The sequence below is a fragment of the Erythranthe guttata genome, chromosome 3, assembly GCF_056151865.1.
Source record: "Erythranthe guttata isolate IM_541 chromosome 3, IM_541, whole genome shotgun sequence".
Taxonomy (NCBI): Eukaryota; Viridiplantae; Streptophyta; class Magnoliopsida; order Lamiales; family Phrymaceae; genus Erythranthe; species Erythranthe guttata.
The window spans coordinates 17,453,397-17,474,441 of record NC_142535.1 but is presented as its reverse complement, the minus strand read 5'-3'; the positions used below and the strand labels follow the sequence as shown (position 1 = coordinate 17,474,441).

The 21,045-nt window shown below is 35.9% G+C and overlaps 3 protein-coding genes across 6 annotated transcripts; 1 reads left to right on the top strand and 2 right to left on the bottom strand.

Annotated features, from left to right (window-relative positions):
- Positions 1–1,010: 1,010 nt before the first annotated feature.
- On the bottom strand, positions 1,011–6,368 carry LOC105963422 (ubinuclein-1). 2 transcript variants are annotated; one of them, XM_012987825.2, is made up of 12 exons: positions 6,009–6,368; positions 5,718–5,816; positions 5,551–5,627; positions 4,701–5,226; positions 4,002–4,101; positions 3,795–3,901; positions 3,585–3,671; positions 2,734–2,859; positions 2,393–2,527; positions 2,256–2,303; positions 1,697–1,798; positions 1,011–1,612 (listed from the first exon to the last, which is right to left on the bottom strand). In XM_012987825.2, the coding sequence occupies exons 1-12, from the start codon at positions 6,366–6,368 to the stop codon at positions 1,229–1,231; spliced, it is 2,151 nt and encodes a 716-aa protein (XP_012843279.2). In that variant the 3' UTR covers positions 1,011–1,228. The 2 variants fall into 2 exon arrangements, with proteins under 2 accessions (XP_012843279.2, XP_088671953.1); XM_088815827.1 differs by having other exon boundaries at positions 4,002–4,098.
- Positions 6,369–6,795: 427 nt separating this feature from the next.
- Positions 6,796–8,891, top strand: LOC105963441 (Tetratricopeptide repeat (TPR)-like superfamily protein). The gene has a single exon (XM_088815830.1). The coding sequence runs from the start codon at positions 6,796–6,798 to the stop codon at positions 8,608–8,610; it is 1,815 nt and encodes a 604-aa protein (XP_088671956.1). The 3' UTR covers positions 8,611–8,891.
- Positions 8,892–9,360: 469 nt separating this feature from the next.
- EDA30 (O-fucosyltransferase family protein) lies at positions 9,361–15,423 on the bottom strand. Of its 3 annotated transcripts, none has more exons than XM_012987826.2 (11): positions 14,905–15,423; positions 14,534–14,755; positions 14,326–14,413; positions 13,717–13,787; positions 13,547–13,635; positions 13,217–13,460; positions 12,663–12,775; positions 12,026–12,116; positions 11,603–11,731; positions 10,725–11,278; positions 9,361–10,204 (listed from the first exon to the last, which is right to left on the bottom strand). In XM_012987826.2, exons 2-11 carry the CDS (start codon positions 14,720–14,722, stop codon positions 9,778–9,780), a joined length of 1,995 nt encoding a protein of 664 aa, XP_012843280.2. In that variant the 5' UTR covers positions 14,723–14,755; positions 14,905–15,423; the 3' UTR covers positions 9,361–9,777. The 3 variants fall into 3 exon arrangements, with proteins under 3 accessions (XP_012843280.2, XP_088671954.1, XP_088671955.1); XM_088815828.1 differs by having other exon boundaries at positions 14,534–14,793; positions 14,905–15,409; XM_088815829.1 differs by lacking the exons at positions 14,534–14,755; positions 14,905–15,423 and having other exon boundaries at positions 13,717–13,863; positions 14,134–14,413.
- Positions 15,424–21,045: the final 5,622 nt, after the last annotated feature.

Sequence of the window (21,045 nt, the reverse complement as noted above, 5' to 3'; positions counted from 1 at the left end):
TATAACCAACTACTACTGTTTTTTTTTTTTCTTTTTTCTTTTTAATTAATAATTAATTATTTTTTATTTGTTTTTCCAGTCTGCATAACTCCTCCACCAAATATTCCTGAATTTTACCATTTTTGGCTGTTGCAATTAAGGGCCAGAATTCAAGATTTTCCATTTAAAGCAACTGCTGATAGTTGGACCAAAACCCTTTATCATTAATGTACCAGACAATTTTTTCATTATTCTCTTTTCGTTAAATTACGGCGACCTCCCTGAGGTAAGGTGAAATTACGAAAAAACCACACATGTTTTGGTAATTACAACTACCATCCTCAACTATGAATGTTCTTACACGTCCACCTTTATGGTGTCAAATTCAACATAATCTTCTAGATTCAGTGGAATGTTCTCTAGTTTGTACTCGTTTTGTGCTAAAATACAGTTTTTGATGCACCATAATCTGATATTTACAAGCCAAGAGACACACATCTTATGATCATCTTGTTTCCAAAACGTGGAGCTGAAATGGGGTAAACCGGATACAAACTGGAGAATATTCCACATAATTTAGAAGATTCCACTAGATTTAACACCGCAAAGATGAACGTGTAAGAAAATTCATAGTCAAGGGGTGGTTGTAATTTACTCAAACATGAAGGATTTTTTCGTAATTTGACATTACCTAATGGGTGGCCGTAATTTACCCTAATTATATAGATATATACTCCCACTAGTTTTCATCATTCAGTCATTACATGCATCTACTGTAAGAAAAAATCAACAGTGGAAGCAAAAAATATTCGAAAATCTCTTACCAAAAAGCAAAAGAGATTTGATCAAAGATATGATCAAGTGTGCAAAAACACAGAGAGTGATCAAAATTCAAAAGGATTTGATTTGATACTAATAATATTCCTTTTTCTGGTGTAAGAACACTGCTTCACTTTGGTCAAACGTTAGATGAAAGTTTACCCAACTTACTGAGAACACATGTGAAAAAAGTAATTTTAAAGAAAAATTATAAAAAAAAAAATATTACCACAAATCCAGTTGATATATATACATTATACAGTATAACTTCAAGCAATGAAAAGAACACTGAATTATGTAGTTCAGCAAGTTTTTCAACTAACCTACTCCTATAGTATCAAAAAAAAAAATACATGTTGACAACAAATACAAAAATTTACGCATTTGAATTAACTCCACACCGGAAATGGAAATCGAAAAGTAAAGTAAATCAAGACACATACTTGTGTCTCTCTCTTTCCTCAGCCTGCGAAACCGAAGCCTTCTCCGAATGAAATTGAACTTCAACAATATCTGTACTTGCCTTTCTTTTCATTTTCTTTTTGGGTAATGCATCTGTTGCCATGTCAGCATCAACGGGGTTATTATTGCTATTGGGGCTCCGTTTTGCTTTTTCTTGCTTTGGCTTGTCCATGTTGGGCACATTGGCTGAGGGCAGAGGAACTCGAGTAGCACTCTGAACTGGCTTGCTAGGCAATGTTGAAGCGTCTTTCTCGTGAATGTGAAGTGCTGGATTGACATTAATGGCTTCCTTTTTAATCGTATCCTCCGTTTTTTGTGCCAACAACTTCTTGTTCTTGATTTTCTCTTCATCCTAAGCAAAAAAAAAACGAAAGAGGTTTGGTTTAAAATAGAAGATAACCAAAGCAAGGAAGTATATACAAACAGGAATCGATACCTTGCGTCGACCAGATAATGCCCTCCTTCTGTCTTTGGCTTTAGATATTGCTCGTTTAATTCCATCAGTATCCATGGCTCCACTAGGCCACAGTGCTGCAAGCTGCATCAAGAAACGCCAAACATCACAATTTGAATTTAATGGCATTTGATAAGCCACGTCAGCTACTAATTCTCTAAATAACACTGTTTGTATGCCCTCGTATAAAACTCAGAACACATCATCATCATCTAACTGCAAAAGGATTATTTTAGTATAAGATCTCAAACTAAAATGTGTGAGATTTTCAGTAAAACCCAATTCTCGGGAAATAACCCCGTCCTTCCAAACTCGAGGAATCAACAGCTTCCATGTGAAAAGCTGGTACACATCCTCATACATGGACCGGGCAAAATGTCGGTTCAAACATTTAAATTAATTGCTTGAGAAATAACTGGTCGAAAAAATGTGTGTAGAAATGCAGGGCACGATCCATGAATTAATGCATGTATTTCCCCCAATTACATGAATAACAGACATGTTCTAGTTTAAACATTTACGCCAATCAGATGAAGATTACCTCTTCGTACAGCTTTCTGACTGGTGGGCCTGAATCTTCATCTAGTCTCTGAAATAAAATTAAAATTATAAATAAATAAAAATCGCAAATTGTATAGGTTGAGGGGGTCACCCTAATACCGAAATTTGATATATTACCTCAACATATAGGTCATATAAGTCGCAAATTTTATTCTCCAATGCATCATCAATGCTGTATTTTCGTTTCAAGGCCCCTTTTTCTTCTGGGCCAGCTTCTTCAAAATCGTCTGTATTTGTAGTTTGTTGCTCAACCTGCAAAGTGCATCAAGTATTGGTAACCAATTAGAGCTTAAACTATTGGTAAATTAAGGGTAGTACCCCAAAAGGAAAAGACATTTCGTAAGAAAATTTTGTTTGCTTTCATTAATGGTTAAAATGGAAAACTGTTACGGATCCAACCAACAACAAATCAACCCCAACCACTGGAAATAGAATTCATACAAAATTCAAAGGCGTACTTTGGATTTCATGTGTTGAACTCGCTGCCTAACCATCTCGACAACTTCTTGTTTTATCTTCTGCAGCCGATCATCCTTCTCTTGCTTAGCTGACAATCCCAAAGTAGCCATAACTTTGATATTTCTCTGGCAAAAAACACACTTGGTTAGCTAGGAAAAATAAATTTACCACATTTACAATTGTGATGCATAAATGGCTCAACTGCTGCGACAGATAAGCAAGCTAAAAGAAAGGCGGCGATGTGTAAGGTGTTTGAAGGTAATTCCCATATCCAAATTACCACCAATTATACCAGTCCCCCATCTACCCACCCCCATATAAGGCACCATGAAACAAAAACCAAACAAACAAGTAAAAGAACTAATTTCAAATTATAGAAAAAAAAAAAAGGAGGCTAAAGCAGGTAAAATGCACTAGGTTGTGAAATTTATTGGATGGGCATCTTTGTACATAAGCAACAAAGAATTTTCCATTGCCACATTCATTTTGAAATGGGCAGTAATAAATATACTATCAGGGGTTAAAGAGTAAAAGTAAAATAATTTTCTAACTTTCATAGTAAAATAATTTTCTAACTTTCATAGGTAATTAGAATGGTTTTGAAGATAATAGATATTGAGTAATAACAGCCATCTTTCCCCCACTGAACTCAATGTTCTCTTTTATTTCAGAAGACAAAAAAATGATCGCGAGAAAATCCTATTCTTGACTGTAATGCCAATTGTTTCTAACTATCACAACATAGGCATCCCAATTTGCTTCAAGATTTACTTCATAACATCCCGATTTATCTTCCAGGGAGATGTTTAGATTTGTTAAAACAGTTAGCACCAATCAAATACTGGAGTACCTTAAGTGTCCTTAATTGCATCAGGTGGCCAACAATGCTCATCAGACGATCTATCACATCCATTGGAATTTTTCCATAGACGGCTTGCTGCAGTTCATCAAAAAAAAAAGTTCAAAAAAAAATATACGCACAAATCCATAAGAACCATAAAGGTTGTCTAATGTACTAGGACACAGATGAACTGATACAATTTTATCAACTCTTCATTACCGCTAATCTAGCAACTTTAGCCAGCTTCTGCTTTATTTCTGGTGGCAATCTTCTTTTGACTGACTGAGAACTATCTGCATCCTGGACCTCTGTTGAAGGCGGTCTAGCTGTTATACATTAAACACACACAATATAAAAGTAAATAATCACGGCACTTGTTATGGCATAAGAAGAAAGAAAACTACAATTGTAATAGTAGTCAAATACATTCAGCAACTATCTTCTCTAACTCTCTAATGGCCTTATCCAGCATTGTGGTTTTGGGCCTAACATTAGATCCTTCTTTCTTCGGCACAAGGGGAACCTTCTGAACAAAATGATAAATAAGGACCTCATTAGGGACAAGAATAATGGATTGATAGCAGAAAGAAAAGGACAGCAAATAAGTACTTTGAAGATCTAAGTTTTCGATTTACAAATTTGAAATATAAATTTGACAGCTAACATATGTATAGCAGGCTACAACATAATGCATGTGAACGAGTTCATGAACTCCTTACCAATATTTTTGCCCCTCGTACATTAGAAATTTCTCACCAACTCGTAGACCATAGAACGTTTACACCATTCAGTGTTTTTAATGAAAAAAAGGTGGCAACTGAAACACCATAATAATACCTTCAATTATGGAGAAGACACATTCACAACTACTAGAATTTTTTTCTATGATCATGATTATCGAAAGACCATGTCTTATCTACGAGAAATCCAAACTCTGGCATGCCAGTCCATCATCAAATGCTTTGCAATACCATAACAAACCATGTCAGACTGGTTGTGGAAAAATTATTTGACAAACTTACAAGGTCTAATGTCGCTATTAAATGACAACATGATCTCAATAACATTTCGCATAAACTAGATCACCTTAAGAACAACTGCAGCATATACAAAAGAATTACTCACTGTTATTTGCAAGGAGTCCCTGCTAGCAGGTACATTAAGGTCAAATCTTTCAACAAGTCCACCTTTTTCTTTTCTTTGAGTAGTAAGATCCAGTTCACCGGCATTATTTATTTGTTTTCCCGAGTGAGATTTGCTTACGTGCGAGCTTTTATCATTTGACCTCTGACCGGAAGTTTCTTGAGGTTCACTACTTTCTTTCAGTTTGTGATTATGGCTTTGTGAATCCTTATCCTGCCGGACACCATCAGCTTTTGACAGTGCCAAAGGATCCATTGTAATTTGTGAATCTGCATTTTTCTTTTTTAACGAAACTTCAGCAGCATCCGAACTTTGTACACTTGCCGCAGCCACTCTGAGCGACTGACTAGTTGAATTTCTTTCAAACGAGGATGTTGCTTTTCTACCTTTGTTCTCTATTTTCAGGTGTTTATTTGGAGTATGTGAATCATCATCCCCACCTTGACCTTTTGCGACATCTTTACGTCTCCTTTTCTTTGGCTGCTGGTGTGTGGGTATGGCAGTTTCACTGCAAAAAAAGTAAACCATTAGAAGGACCAAACACATAGAGTCAACTGATCCAAATAGAAAACAGAACAACACAAAGTTACCCCCAAAACTGACAACTCCAGACTTTTAAGCACATGAATAAAGTTGGGCGACTGGTTTTAAATTGATATGTTCGTGCATAAAAAGGTTCCGACAAACACCATAAATTATTTTAACTAGATTTTTATATATCCTAGTCGAACTGAAATGAAATCAATAAAGTTCGTAAGTACATACTGGTGTAGAATCTTAACAGTAATCTCTATAAAAAAAAAATATCGTGCCAAAGTGAAACAGGACTCACACTCGCTCCAACTTCCCACGATTAACGAAAAAACCATCATGCTTTATTTCCGAGTTATCAACCTGGAAATAATCGTCCTGCACATATAAAACAATTAAAATAACGAAAAAATAAAATTTAAAATTATGCACTGCAGTGCAGCGAATTGATGAAAGAACAATGCCCACCAACTCAGCATCGTCAATGAAAGAATCTTCTGTATCATACTCATCATCATCAGGCACGTCATCTAGAATAACATCTTCTTCTTCGCTACTTCCATCACCCTTCACATTCCACACATACATATATTGTAACAAAAATAAGTCAATATTTCATCACATCAGAGAGCACTAGATTTACCAATGTAAGCCTCTTTTTGCAGTGAATCTATCAAATATATATAGCCCCTATCTTTGGAAAAACTCAATCCACTAAAACAACTGAACATCAAATTCAGCATCTAACCAAACACATACCGCGTACATTCGTTCGATTCTCTCAATCACAGTACTCAAACGGTTGGGCTGAGCTAGCGGATCATTCACTTCATCTTCTGCCGGTTTCTTCGACGCCGCCGCCGCCGCAGGCGGCGGAAGCTGAGGCTGAGAAACTGGCTGCTGACGGATTTCCGTAGGTGGGCGAGAAATCGACGGGCCAGGCGCATTGGGCTTATTCGAAGTGGCCTCTTTCAGAAGCTTTCTCCAGGAAACAATAGTCGTTTCTCCGGGCCGGAGCTCCACCGTAAATCGAAGACGGTCACCGGATGATTCGTATGAGGACGAGGGTTTTGACCCGGAATCCGGTACCGGACCGCCACCTGGACCGGTTTCTACCATTAATCGGTGACTTGGTAAAGAGAGGGGAAACCCTAGAGTGTAGTTGATCGGAAAGTGAGAGGGAAAAGGGGGATTTTTTTTTTATTATTTTTTTTTAATTTATTTTTCTCTTAATTGCCGTCTCTTTCCTTTGCCGGATTTGTAACGGCCGTAGATTGGTACAGATGAAGTAAGAAAATGTGGAAAGTACACAGATCTTCACTAAATTACACTTTCACCCCCAAATTCTTTTTTTATGTTTCTCCAAATTTTGCATTTTCTACCTCGTTTATTTTTCTATCTTCAATTCCTAACCCAAAAATAATACTTTAAATCAAAAAATTCGCCGCTGTTAAAACCCTCCCGCATCACCTGGTTAGGGTTTTCTTTCCTGCACCATTTCACCGGACTCAGTAGAGAGAGAGAGAGAGAGAGAGAGAGAGAGAGAATGTGGACGCGATTAGTAAGAAGTGCTTTGATCCGCCGGCGTGCGGCGTTGCCGGCATCGCGTCCGCCGATCCTTCATCGTCAGATACCCCACCGCGAAACAGTAAGCCTATTACTACCATTTACTGAATCTGCATCTCGCTTCTCGCATTTCTCTGCAATTTCCGATTTCCACCAAAACACGAGACTTTTCTCATCGGACACAGCTGAAATTCACGAGGAACCACTCTCCGAACCCCTAATTTCAGAGGCAAATGAAATCACTGGTGATTCTGATTTTGGTGCAATGAACGTGTTTGATGAAAATGCAAAATCTGAACTTGAAGATAAGGATTTTTCGTCCGAAAGCACCGTAGACTATTTCAAAGACGTTAGGGGTCTTGATGAAGACGACGGTGTTGGGCAAGTAAAGGAGAATGATCCGGAGAAGGTGGAGACTCTATTGTCTTTGCTTCAGAGTAGCGGTACGGCTAACGGCTCTTTGGAATCTGATTTCGAAGGAATGAATTTGGGTTTGAACGACGATCTCGTGTTGAAGGTGCTCGAAACCCAATATATACCAGGGGAAAATTTGATCTGTTTCTTCAGTTGGATTTTGAAGAAACCAGAGTTTAAGTTGACCACAGTGGTGCTTGATGCGCTAGTTAGTGCTATATGCACTGAAAACAGGAGAACAGAAGCATATGCATTGTGGGATTTGGTAAACGAGGTGGGGGATAAGGAGAATGGGTTGGTGAGCACAAAGAGTTTAAATTCATTAATCGAAGTGTTTTCGAGGTTAGGAAAAGCGAAGGCAGCATTTGATGTGCTCAATAAGTTTGAGGAACTCGGATGTGTTCCGAATGCTGATACGTATTATTCAACTCTTGAAGTGCTTTGCAAGAGGTCCTTTTACACCTGGGCTTGCTCTGTTTGTGAAAAGATGCTGAGTGCAGATAAATTGCCCGATGCCGAGAGAGTTGGGAAGATAATTTCCTCCTTGTGCAAAGGAGGCATGACGAAAGATGCACACTTGGTTTATCTGTATGCAAAGGACAAGAAAATGTATCCTCCTCAATCGTCAATCGACTTCTTGATCGGCTCTCTTTCTCGAATTGAGAGAGCTGGTAAGGGTTCTGAAAAGGAAATAGATAAAGAACTCGATAAACAGAACGTTTCCTCGGCCTTAGAGATGTTGAATGATTATCCAGCAGAGAAACGGAAGTATGCAATTAAGCCCTTCTCAAGTGTCATCAAGAAATTGTGCTGGATTGAAGATGCGGAAGGGGCCAAAAAGTTGCTTCTTGAGATGATTAAATCTGGCCCACATCCTGGAAATGCTGTATTCAACTCCGTAATTAACGGGCTTGCTAAAGCTGGTGATATGAAGGAGTCACTGTATCTGATGAAAGTGATGAAGAGCAGAGGCTTAAAACCTGATGTGTATACCTATAGTGTGATTATGAGTAGCTATGCCAGGGGTGGTGAAATGGAAAAAGCATGCAAGATATTCGCTGAGGCCAAAAAGAATCACTCGAAACTAACCACGGTTACATACCATACACTCATTCGTGGGTTCTGCAAACTCGAGCAATTCGACAAAGCTGTGGATCTGTTGAGGGAGATGAAGGGGCATGGTGTTCATCCCAATCACGACGAGTACAATAAAATGATCAAATCTCTTTGCTTAAAGGCTTTAGATTGGGAAACTGCTGCAAAGTTGGAGAAGAAAATGAGGAAGAATGGCTTGATTCTTAATGGCAGAACGAGGGCTCTCATCAGTGCTGTTAAGGAGTTGGACGAAGGGGTAAGCTCTGAAATATCTGCTCCTGCGTAATTGCACAACCGACGTCTCTTCTTTTCCGGTTCTCGTTATTATTTTTCTTGAGAGCAACTTTTTGGCGATAATATGCACTTTTAGGATGCACTGATGTGTTTCAGTTAGATGTTGTAGCCTTCAGTATTGTGTTTTATTTGGTCAATAAATAGAGGTTTAAAACAATTTGATAAGAAGTTTGCCTTGAAAATGTTAATCCAAGCTCTTATAGACATTTTCTTTAAAAATTATGAGGTCGTACTTTTGTTTGTTACTCTCAGTTTCTGGAAATCGCACTTGATGCACTTTTTCTTCTGTTTACAAGTTTCTTTCTCGATATAGTATAATCGTTACATACTGACTGTATAGTGTGTACTAAAAGTTTCTTTACCAGAACTAGTTAGGATATGAAATTGCTGTACGTCGAAGCTAGATTTCAATCGATTATGTACTTTAGTAACTAAACTTGTGAAGTTCGATGAATAATCTCAACTGGGGAAAACTTTGAACGAACAATGAATGATCTCTAACTCGTAGTTCTGCACATAACACCATTTCAACAAATCCGACAAAAGCTAAGCACATTCGGCTTCAGTCCAGATAATAGTTAAAAGTATAGCAGCTTTCGGAATTTTAGCTACTTGTATTCAACTAATTCCCTGATTTTATATACACGACTGATTCCCTGATTTTGTATGCAAAGGGCATATTCGAAAATTAGAGAGAGAGAGATCGAATAAAATCAACCAATCTGTAACAAGTACACCTGCATTCCAAATTCAACTCATCTGAATTCTGAACATATAACCAAAGAGAAAATTTATACCGGTATGTTGACTGTTGAGTTTTGTGTGGAAAAAATGTGTGTGCATGAGGTCTCACGACTCTCATCCTTCTATATCCTCAATAAACGGAAAAAGCTGTGATAATCATTTACCGAAAAAAAAAAAAAAAAACTTTATCCCTACCCTACGGCCGAGGGCAAGTGAATGCATTTGCATTCACCTAAAACTATTTTCAAGAACTCGTGCAATCCCATTTAATCAATCCCCTACAAAATTTGCACTGCTGCCTTGATAAAGCCAATATTCCGCGAGCCAACATAATACCACTTTCTAAGTCCACAGACGAAATTTTTCATAGCCTTATCATGCATATGAACTCAGAACAAGATCTATACCGTTGATCTTAATCATCAGGGTCCATTTCTTCATCCTGCTCCGAAGAAGGTATTGTGTCAGCTTGGCTATTTTCATCTGAATCCAATAACTCTGTTTCAGTTTCATCTTCTTGCGTTTCAGTGTCATCGTCACTGCTCTCTTGTGATCCAACCGTTTTCAAACCTAATTCCAACCCTAGAGGACACTCGTTTTGTTCTCCGTAAATAATTTGAAGTCCACTGCCCTTTTGTGAATCGGCACTTTTGACAGTTGTGCACGAACATTCAGGTAAGGGATGAGAGAGAAACGACTTTGGTTTTAATTGACGAAACCCATGCAGAATGCCATCCTCTGACATGCTTTTGTTGAGGTGTTCTCTTACCTTGAGAGTCCAATTTCGTGGAGGATGGTAAAGATGTTCACTGGTACTGTTCAACAGTTCAGTAAGATATTTCCTGCGTAAATGAACAAGAGTACGAATTATTTAGGGAGGTCAAACACCTAGAGCGATAGAAAATGCTGAAATGTTATATGTTGTTTCAAGTTTACCGATTCGTTTCGACATTAAATGTGATTTTAACATATTTTTTAGTACGAATTTGGCAAAAGTCAAACCATCAAAGTTGTAGTTCTTTGAGTTAGCTTTCTAATACAACTTGGATCAACTCGACTGAATGTCGGGTGAGAGAGTTATGCATGATTGAGTTACAGTCAAAACTTATAACATCAAATTGTTGCCAATGTTCGTTATTCATGCATATCTTTCTCACTCGACATCCTATCCAGTCGATTCAAGTTGGATTAGAAAGCCAACTACTCAAAGGACTACAACTTTGGTGTTTGACTTATCAAATTTGGACTGAAAGATGGTCAAAATCACATTTAAAGTAGCAAAGACACTGATAAAATTGAAACAACATTTAACACCTCCCTAGAAAATAACACTGGATTTGCAGATAATAACATTTTTTTTACCTGTTAGGTCTATATGTTCTACTCGAGGCCATTTTGTACAACCGATGCCCCATCACTAAACTGGAAAAATCAGGCCATCCACTAAGATCGTTGTCAAAACCAGGGAAGAAAGCATCAGCTTCCAAAGAAACAATGTAGTCAAGAGCATCCCAAAGCAAACGGTGTGCTTTGTCTCTAAAATCATTCGGCGAAGGGTCAGGTTCTGAATCTTTTTCTGCAATCCATCCATACCAGCCTTCTTTTTCGTGTCTATAAATAGGTCGGTCAGGTGGTGGAGGAAGAGGCCTAGGGCGTGGACCAGCTTTGTCCCATTGTTCTTTTAGTTGTTTTGCACTCTTTGTTGGTGGAAACTCGAAAGAATCTGCAGGAAATTGGGTTTCGGGGCCAATAATATTGGACAGCTCGTGTTTACTGCATAAAGAAGTACGATCCACTAAGTTGGCGTACATGGCTCGTAAAGGAATCAGAACCCTTTGACCACCAAAGGCTTCGGAACCTGCTAAGTATATTCTTGTTCTTGGAGGGTAACCCATGGCTCGAAGGAGAAGTCCAACCTACAGTTTTTATGAGGAAAAAAAAAGCATAAATTTTTTGGTTCAACTAGAAATATATGCTAATAAATGTTATATAGCAACCACTATTACTAAATCTCGATATTCACAGCCATTTTCATTCCACCAGTTTTTTTTTCAGTTATTAACTCGTTTTCAGTTAGTAATACGCACAAAGATTAAAGTAAGGAAATTAGTTTATGCAGCAACCAAAGAGTAAACTTCAGTCAAATCTAAAGATAATAACTGGGATCCAACATTAAGAGATAGTATTACAGCACTGCACACTGATCCTCTAATACCGAAAGAAAGGAGAGAGATTAATACCTCTTCTGGCATTAATGGACATGAACCATTTGCTTTCCGAGTGTATGAATCCACAATTAGTTGTTCTTTTATTACTCCTCGTTTAATCATCTGTGCTCGACGGTATTGTATGAGTTCCGTGTGTACATCCTACTCAAACGGGATTAAATTCCAGGAGTCAGCATCCAACTCATAAACTTAATACTTGGTATTGTTAATACAAAATTGATTCGATAATTTTATCCAATGGAAAAGGCTAAAACGAGCTTTGCAAAAGTCAAAGCAAACAGTGAAATGTATCTTATATTTCACATAGCATATTACATATGAGTTCGCGCAATTACATCATGCTCGCTGAATACAGATTTACAAAATGTAGGTTAACTTTTAAAAAAATCTGGTAGTGTCCTCAATTATAAAACCAAATTAAGATGCATTGCTTACCTGAAAGAGTTCAGCACAGCCATGATATGCTAGGGTATCCCTCTTCAACCCTGGATGGTAAGCAAGATATGGTTGACCAGAACCTCGTAACCTGTAGAATGATATATAAAATGCTAAGATCATAACCTTTCTGAATTTCATACTCAAAGTCTGAAACAGATGCTGTATTTGCACAAAAACTACACGAGAAGCAAGGGAAATTTTCCTTTAAAACTCACAACTACACAGGAGGAACCTAAAGTAGTTCTTTCCTTTTTTTCTTTTACTACGATTGTTACAGGCAAGGCATTTCATGGAATTTACAGTAAGACCCTATGTGTTCTTTAATACCTAAAGCATAAAAATTCTGACGTGCGGGAAGACAAAGGGACATGAAATAAGAGATCAACTTCAAAAGAAAATAGCTATAGTTTACTGCATAATCAGGTCGGATGCATAAAACGCATCAGGCAATGGGTGTTTTTATTCTATTCACTAAGAGTAGGATGAATGACATACTCTACAGTTTCTCAGTGTAAATATCAAGTTCTTTAGCAACTTAATACTTGTGATATGAAAAGAGGATTTCTCCGCCTTTACCCAATCTATCACAATCAAGAACTGTACAGAAAGTACTAAAACCAATCAAGTCACTTGCCTTTCTACCATTTGATGTGCAACTCTAACAATTTCTGCACGGAAATGCAATGCGTGAAATGCGACCCGACACCTGAGCCTCTGGTACTCAACCAAGCTTGCGGGAAGGATGGACTGCAAAAGAAAGGGAAAACATAGCAATACAATCATGGTGGGAAAAAGTATGGAAAATTAACATATCATGCCAGCTTAATTGTTCTCTAGATAGGTGTCCCACGAATGATAGCTTTATTTTGATAGCTTATTTCGTCCATTAACCTTATGCTGGTTTTCTATTTTCTCGTGTCTTTTGGAATTTTGACTCAAGCCATAAGACCATTACTCCTTGCTTAAAACAAAGTGACACTACTATCGAAGTATTGCACAGATAACTTTGGTTAATGAAGACATTGTGACAAATCAATTTATCATTGTCATTTTTAGTTACTATATACGATTCACAAAAAACAAGTCAAAGAGTGGAATACCAAAAAAAGAATATATATGTATATATGTGTATGTGTGTGTGTGTGTGTGTGTGTGTGCGTGTGTGTGTGTGTGTGTGTGTGTGTATACCTCTAAGCATCCTGCATCCGTAAGTATTAAGCCAATGACCTTTGCACTCTTCAGTTTTGGTAAAACGTCATTCAAATAAAAATTGGGAGAAGAAGAACTTTTGGGTCTGAAAATGGGATATTGTTTCTTTATCCTGCCTTCTTTTAAGTTTGGTGGTAGGCTCTTTACAACGATCACGTCACTAGCTAATCCCGCTATGAATAGATCTTCATCATAAAGATATGAAAAACTCTTGAACTTGGAACTGCAATGCATTCAATGAAATTGAGTTTTATAAATGACAACTGGGAGTGACTTGTCATCTTTTTCTACATAAATATTAACAGAAACCTGATGCCTTTTGATTGAGTACTTTCTTGAATCTCAGGTATAACAAGGGTAGCATTCAGAAGCCTTGCCACTGTGACCAGATCGCAGATCTAGCACATTCAAAAAGTCGATTAGGATACGTATATTGAGCCAGAACGAAAAAAAAAATTAATAGGAGGAATCGAGATTACCGAGGTTCTGATATTCTCAAAGCCACCGTGAATTTTAGCATAAACGAAACCATTGCTCTTCCCATTAGGAACTGAAACAGAGAAGTCAAAAACATTCAAATGGTGTAGTAGTGTGGCGAAAGCTCGTCGAATCTGAAGATCCACATACTAATCCATGTGACAGGTGGCATACTTATACAGCTTTTACTCCTAATTGTTTTTCCCCTCTTATGATGGATGCTATTGTACATGGATTCTGTTTGCAGCAAACTATATCCTCAAGCATCACACGAAATTTCATCTCATTCAGCGCAAGAGCACATTTTCAACTACTGTGAGAATAGAACTTTAGTGATAAAGGGTTTCTTTCCGAGCAATACTTTTTGTAGGCTATCAATATATTATACATTCAAGACAAGTTTCATGCAAACTATGCACCATCACGTACATGAAAACATAGTTGATACAAGACTAGATGACAATGATCTATGCAGGAAGAATACATAGAATCTGAGGATTATACTTAACCCATTAACACAAGTAATATCATGATCCATCCCTCGTGCATGCAATAGTATCACAATGCAAACTATTTGTCTGAATTCAAATGGCAACAACTCAAGAACGTACCAAGATAAGGTATACTTCTCGGGTTTGCGTACGGCTGCAAGGGTTCCAATGCATTCACCTTTCCCCATAACCTCCGATAACCAGCACCCTAATCAGAATCCACAAAATATTATCCATACATTAAAAAATTATAAAGAATCTCTCAATCTCTTATCCAAACAAACAAATTCAATATACGAAACATTTATCGAACAACTCCCTTGTTTACCTTTCTGCCTGAGTTGTCAATGTGATTCAGATCCTCGGTAAAAGCTGTGATAGCACCATACTGCACAAGGCTAGCACTTGACTTTGCAAGAAACAAATGCACCATTATCGAAGCAAACGACAGCACCAGTCCACCTAGCGCCGCCCATTTTATCTTCGATTTCATTCTAATCCTTTCGAACCACACCATATCGATCTCCGACTCCCCTCCTACCCTACCAATCTGCAATGCGCATTCAGTTCCGATTCCCGACACATGTACTTAATTAAATAGTGTCCCCACCAATTGGAAATCACAAATCCCAACCCCACAAACTCATCAATCAAACGAGTAAAAAATAGCAGAAAAAAAAAGAAGAGTGAGATTACTACCGAGAGAAGGGGTTAGCGCCAAACAACAGCATCAGCAGAAACACCTCGAAATCAGACCAACGGCTACGATTCACCATACACAGTAGTTCAAAATCACCAGATCGCAGAAGGGAGCTACACGAAGTTGAACAGCCAATTTTAACAGAGAGAAAGAGGGGGATCCATTTCCAATGCGGATTCAACCCGGAAACAAACTGGGTTTCGTTGAAATCACGAAACCCTTTCTCTATTTGTTTCAATTGTTTTATTGGATCGATGTGTGAAAGAAAATAAAAAAATCTGAAAATTCCAGTACTCGATACTGTTTGATCAGGATTCTCGAATCCCACAATTACAGAAAAAATATAATTTATTTTTGATTTCAGAAGAGCAGGGAATTGGGAAAGTGTAGAGGGTTTAAAGATTTACGTATGAAGATCTGGTAACGAAATTGTGAAACGCCAGTCCTCAATTACGATCATTCGTTTTTTCTGGTTTTCCTCCTTCGTTTTATTATTTTATTATTTTATAATAATTTCAGTTTTTCTTAATAATTTTATATAAAAACGAAAAAGAAAATAAAATATTCAGTAAATTACGAAAACGCCCCTGCACTTATGCTAAATAATGAAAAACACCTCGTAATTGCCAAAATAACGAACTTAGGGGCGTATTGGGTATTATGAATAAGTGGTGGTGTTTTTCGTTATTTAGCCTAAGTTCATGGGGTTTTCTTAATTTACCCTAAAATATACGAGTTAAATACAAATTGCACCCTGATACTATTCTTAGTGTCGCAAATACCTCATGTACTAGAAAATGCGACAAAGTGACCCCTGTTCTTAAGTCATGTTAAAACAAGATGTTGGACGAAAATACTCCTTCTATTGTGTATAAAAGGTGTTCCTATTTATTTCTCTCTTGTACTCAATTTATTCCCAATTTTTTTTCTAATTTTATTTTACACAGCCCAAAAATTCCACCCAAATTTTCTGAAAAAAAAAATTATATGCTGAAAATTATTTATAAAATTGTTGGAACGTGCAAAAACTATTTCACGATCAAAATCAACAAAATTTGTGTGCTATAGTAGACAAATTTTTTGGGTAAAATTCGTGGAATGTTAAAAAAACTTTTTCACGATCTAAATCACCAAAACAGATATGCTATAATACACAAATTTTAGGTAAAATTGGTGGAAAGTTCCAAAAAAATTTCACAATCAAAATTACCAAAAACTGTATAGTAGAAGAGTACACGAATAGGTGCAACGTCCAAAAAACTGTAAAATTGGTGCAACGTTCAAAAAAATATTTTTCGATCAAAGTCAACACAGATTTTGGGTAAAACAGGTGGAACGTCCAAAAAACCTTTTTACGATCAATATCACTAAAAATTTGTTTACTATATAGTACACAGATTTTAGTTAAAAGTGGTGCAACATCCAAAAAACTTTTTTACGATCTAAATCACCAAAAACTGTAGACTATGTACACAAATTTAAGTTAAAATTGGTGGAACGTGCAAAGAAAAAAATTCACAATCAAAATCACAAAAAACTATGTACTTTAGTAAACAAATTTTAGTTAAAATTGGTGCAACTTCCAAAAAACTATTTCACGATCAAAATTACCAAAAACTCTACATTAGTACATAAATTTTGGGTAAAATTGGTGGAACTTCCAAAAAACTAAAAAATTGTACACAATAATAGATCACAAATTTTTAGTAAAATTGGTAGAACGTCCAAAAAACTTTTTCACAGTCAAAATCACCAAAAAAATGTATCCTATATAGTACACAATTTTTTGATAAAATTGGCGAATCGTCCTAAAAAAACTTTTTCATGATCAAAATCACCAAAACTGTATATTATAGTACACTGATTTTTGTTAGAATTAGTGGAACATCCGAAAAAAAAATCACGATCAAAATCACCAAAGCCTTTCCGCTATAGTACAAAGATTTTGGATAAAATTTGTGTAACGTCCAAAAAACTTTTTCACGATCAAAATCACCTTTAATTATACGCTATAGTACACAGATTTTGGCTAAAATTGATGGAACGTCCAAAAAACTTTTTCACGATCAAAATCACTAAAAACTATATACTATAGCACATAGATTTTGGGTAAAATTGGTGGAAAGTCCCAAAAAAAATCACGATCAAAATCACCAAAAACAGTATACTATAAAACACAAATTTTGGATAGAATTGGTGGAACGTCCAAAAAACTTTTTCACGATCAAAATTACCATAAATTGATTCCAGTTTAATCAAAAATGTGTATTATAGTAGACTGTTTTTTGTGATTTTTATCGTGAAATAGTATTTTGGACGTTGCACCAATTTAAAAAAAAAACACTGTGTACTATTATGGTATACAGTTTTTTGTTATTTTGATCGTAAAAAGTTTTTACACACACTACACCAAAAAACACACACTAAAAAAACAAACACACTACATCGAAAACACACACTATAAACAATTATACACACTACACCGAAAAAATGCACTAAAAAAATATACAAATACTACACCGAAAACACACAAAAAAAATAAACATACTACACCGAAAATACACAATAAAAAATATACACACATTACACCGAAAACACACACTAAAAAATATTACACTCACTACGCTACGCCGAAAACACACACTAAAAAGAATTACACACACTACACCGAAAACACTCATTAAAAATATACACACACAACACCGAAAATACACACTAGAAAAAATTACACATAGTACACCAAAAATACACACAACACCGAAAACACACACTAAAAAATGTACACACTACACTGAAAACACACACTAAATAAATATATGCACACTACACCGAAAGGCGAAAACACACATTAAAAAAATTACACACACTACACCGTAAAAGCACACTAAAAAAGTTACACACACTACACCGAAAACACACACTACAAAAAAATACACTCAAGACATCGAAAACACACACTTAAAAAATATATACACATGACACCGAAAACACACTAAAAAAGACACTAACACTAAATTGAAAACACACACTAAAAAAATATACGCACACTACAACGAAAACACACACTAAATACAATTACACACACTACACCGAAAACAGACACTAAAAAAAATTACACACACTACACTGAAAACACACACTAGAAAAATACACACACGACACCGAAAACACACACATATAAAATATACACACACTATACCAAAAACGCACACTAAAAAATATACACTCGCTGAAAACTCACACTAACAAAAATAAACATAGGACACCGAAAACACACACTAAAAAGAATTACACACACTTATGTTTTTTTTTTAGTGTGTGTATATATTTTATTGCGTGCCTCGGTGTAGTGTGTGTATATTTTTTTAGATTGTGTCTTCGGCGTAGTGAGTGTAATTGTTTTTAGTGTGCGTTTTCGGTGTATTGTGTGTAATTCTTTTTAGTGTGTTTCCGGTGGAGTGTGTGTATTTTTTTTAATGTGTGTTTTCGGTGTTGTGTGTGTAAAAACTTTTTCACGATTAAAATCAACAAAAACTGTATACTACAGTACGCAGATTTTAGTTAAAATAAGTGCAACGTTCAAAAAACTATTTCACGATCAAAATCACGAAAAATTGTATACTATAAGTACACAAATTTTTGATAAAATTGGTGGAACGTTGAAAAAACTTTTTCACGGTCAGAATCACCAAATACTGTATACGATAGAACACAATTTTTTGATAAATTTGAAATCAGTTTTTGGTGATTTTGATCGTGAAATTTTTTTTTTTGGACGTTCCACCAATTTTACCAAAAATCTGTGAAGTATAGTATACATTTTTCGGTAATTTTGATCGTGAAAAAGTTTTTTGAACGTTCCATCAATTTTAGCCAAAATGTGTATAACCGCATACAGTTTTAGGTGATTTTGATCGTGAAAAAGTTTTTTTGACGTTCCACTTTTATCCAAAATATGTGTACTAAAGCGTATATTTTTTTAGTGATTTTGATCGTGAAAAGGTTTTTGGGACGTTCCACCAATTTTACCCAAAACTTGTGTACTATATAGTATACAGTTTTTTGTGATTTAGATCGTGAATTTTTTTTTTTTGGACGATTCACCAATCTTATGTAATATTTGTGTAATATAGCATACAGTTTTTGGTAATTTTGATTGTGAAAAAGTTTTTTGGACGTTCCACCAATTTTACCCAAAATTACCAAAATTTGTGTATATGCAGTTTTTTGTGATTTCGATCGTGAAATTTTTTTTCCGGACTTTTTTCCAGTTTTATCTAAAATATGTGTACTATAGCATACAGTTTATGGTAAATTGTGATCGTGAAATAGATTTTTTGACATTCCACGAATTTTACCCAAAATATGTGTACATAGTATACAGTTTTTTGTGATTTTGATCGTGAAAAAGGTTGTAAGACCTTCCACCAATTTTACCCAACATCTGTGTACTATAGTTAACAATTTATGGTGATTTTGATCATAAAAAAGTTTTTTGGGATGACCCACTAATTTTAGCAAAACATTGTGTACTATAAAAAGTATACAGTTTTTGGTGATTTTGATCGAGAAAAAGTTTTTTGGACGTTGCACCAATTTGAACCAAAATCTATGTACTATGTACACATTTTTTGGTGATTGTGATCGTGAAATAGTATTTTGGACATTTCACCAATTTTGCACAAAAATTGTGTACTAAAGTATATAGTTTTTTGTGATTTTGATCGTGAAAAAGTTTTAGGGACGTTCCACCAATTTTACCCAAAATTTGTGTACTATATAGCATACAGGTTTTGGTGATTTTGATCATGAATTTTTTTTTTAGACGTTCCACCAATTTTACCCAAAATTTGTGTACTATATAGCATACACTTTTTGGTGATTTGGATCGTGAAATAGTTTTTTAGACGTTCCTCCAATTTTACCCAAAATATTGTTGGGATGTTAAGCCCAGGATTCAATGAAAATTCGCAAGAGGTTCTAGATTAGCCGGTTTTAATTTTATTAACATGCTTTGATTAGATTCGTTTAAAGCGGAATAAATCTAATCTAGCAACTTACAGTTTTTGCGAGCAGATCCGTTTCTATCTTCGGCGCACGAACGAGGATCCACGTCAAGCCTTCAACCTTTGTAAAAGCTGCTGTCCAGAAATTTCTAGTCCTCTTCCTTCACCGATATCTCCGCGATCGTTGATCCGATCGAGAAACCCTTCGGACAGATTGTAGATCTAAGGGTTAGGAAGCTACTGTATAAATTTCGAGCCTATCCGACTAACGGTTGATTTATGGTGAATTTCTTCGCGGGACTGCTCAGAAAATTCGGGATTTATGGTTTGCTCTAAAAACCTATAATCTTCTATTGTATATCCCGGATTAATAATTCTTCTACAAGGGTGGACTTGTACTTGAAGAAATCTAAACCTATAATCGAGAATTTAGAGAGAAGAGAAGAAGAGAAAAATATTTTCTTCTCCAACGTGAATAGGCGTCTAGGAGAGTTATTTTTTTTATCCTCTCATCAACCTAATCTCCATTATATATAGCACAAGGAATTAGAGTCCCACATAGAGAGGATTACATGGAAACAAATCCCACTCCTTCTATAACTCGAGTAAACTGCAAAAACTACCCCTGTGTTATCTCGAAATAGCAAAAACCCCCCTGTGATAAATAAACTAGCAAAAACCCCCCTGTGAAATTTAGTCAAAGGCAGAATCCCCCCTAGCTGATTTTTTAGACTTGAAATGACAAAATTGACCCTCAAAATGTATTTATATATATACATATTATATGTATATTTATTATTTTTAATTTATTTGTTTAGAAATTAAAAAAAAATAGTAAACAACTAAATTGATTATTTTTTAAATAAAATAATTAAAATATTTATAAAATATAAGAATTTATTAATTGCAAGACTCCAGGGGTATTTGTGTCTTTTTATATCAAGTCAACCCTCAAATAGTTCCATAGGGGGGTTTTTGCTATTTAAATAATTTCACGGGGGGGGTTTTTGCTAGTTTATTTATCACAGGGGGGTTTTTGCTATTTTGGGATTATACAGGGGTAGTTTTTGCAGTTTACTCTCTATAACTCTATATAGTCGAAAATTACAATCCAAAGGGGACTTAATTTCCGGC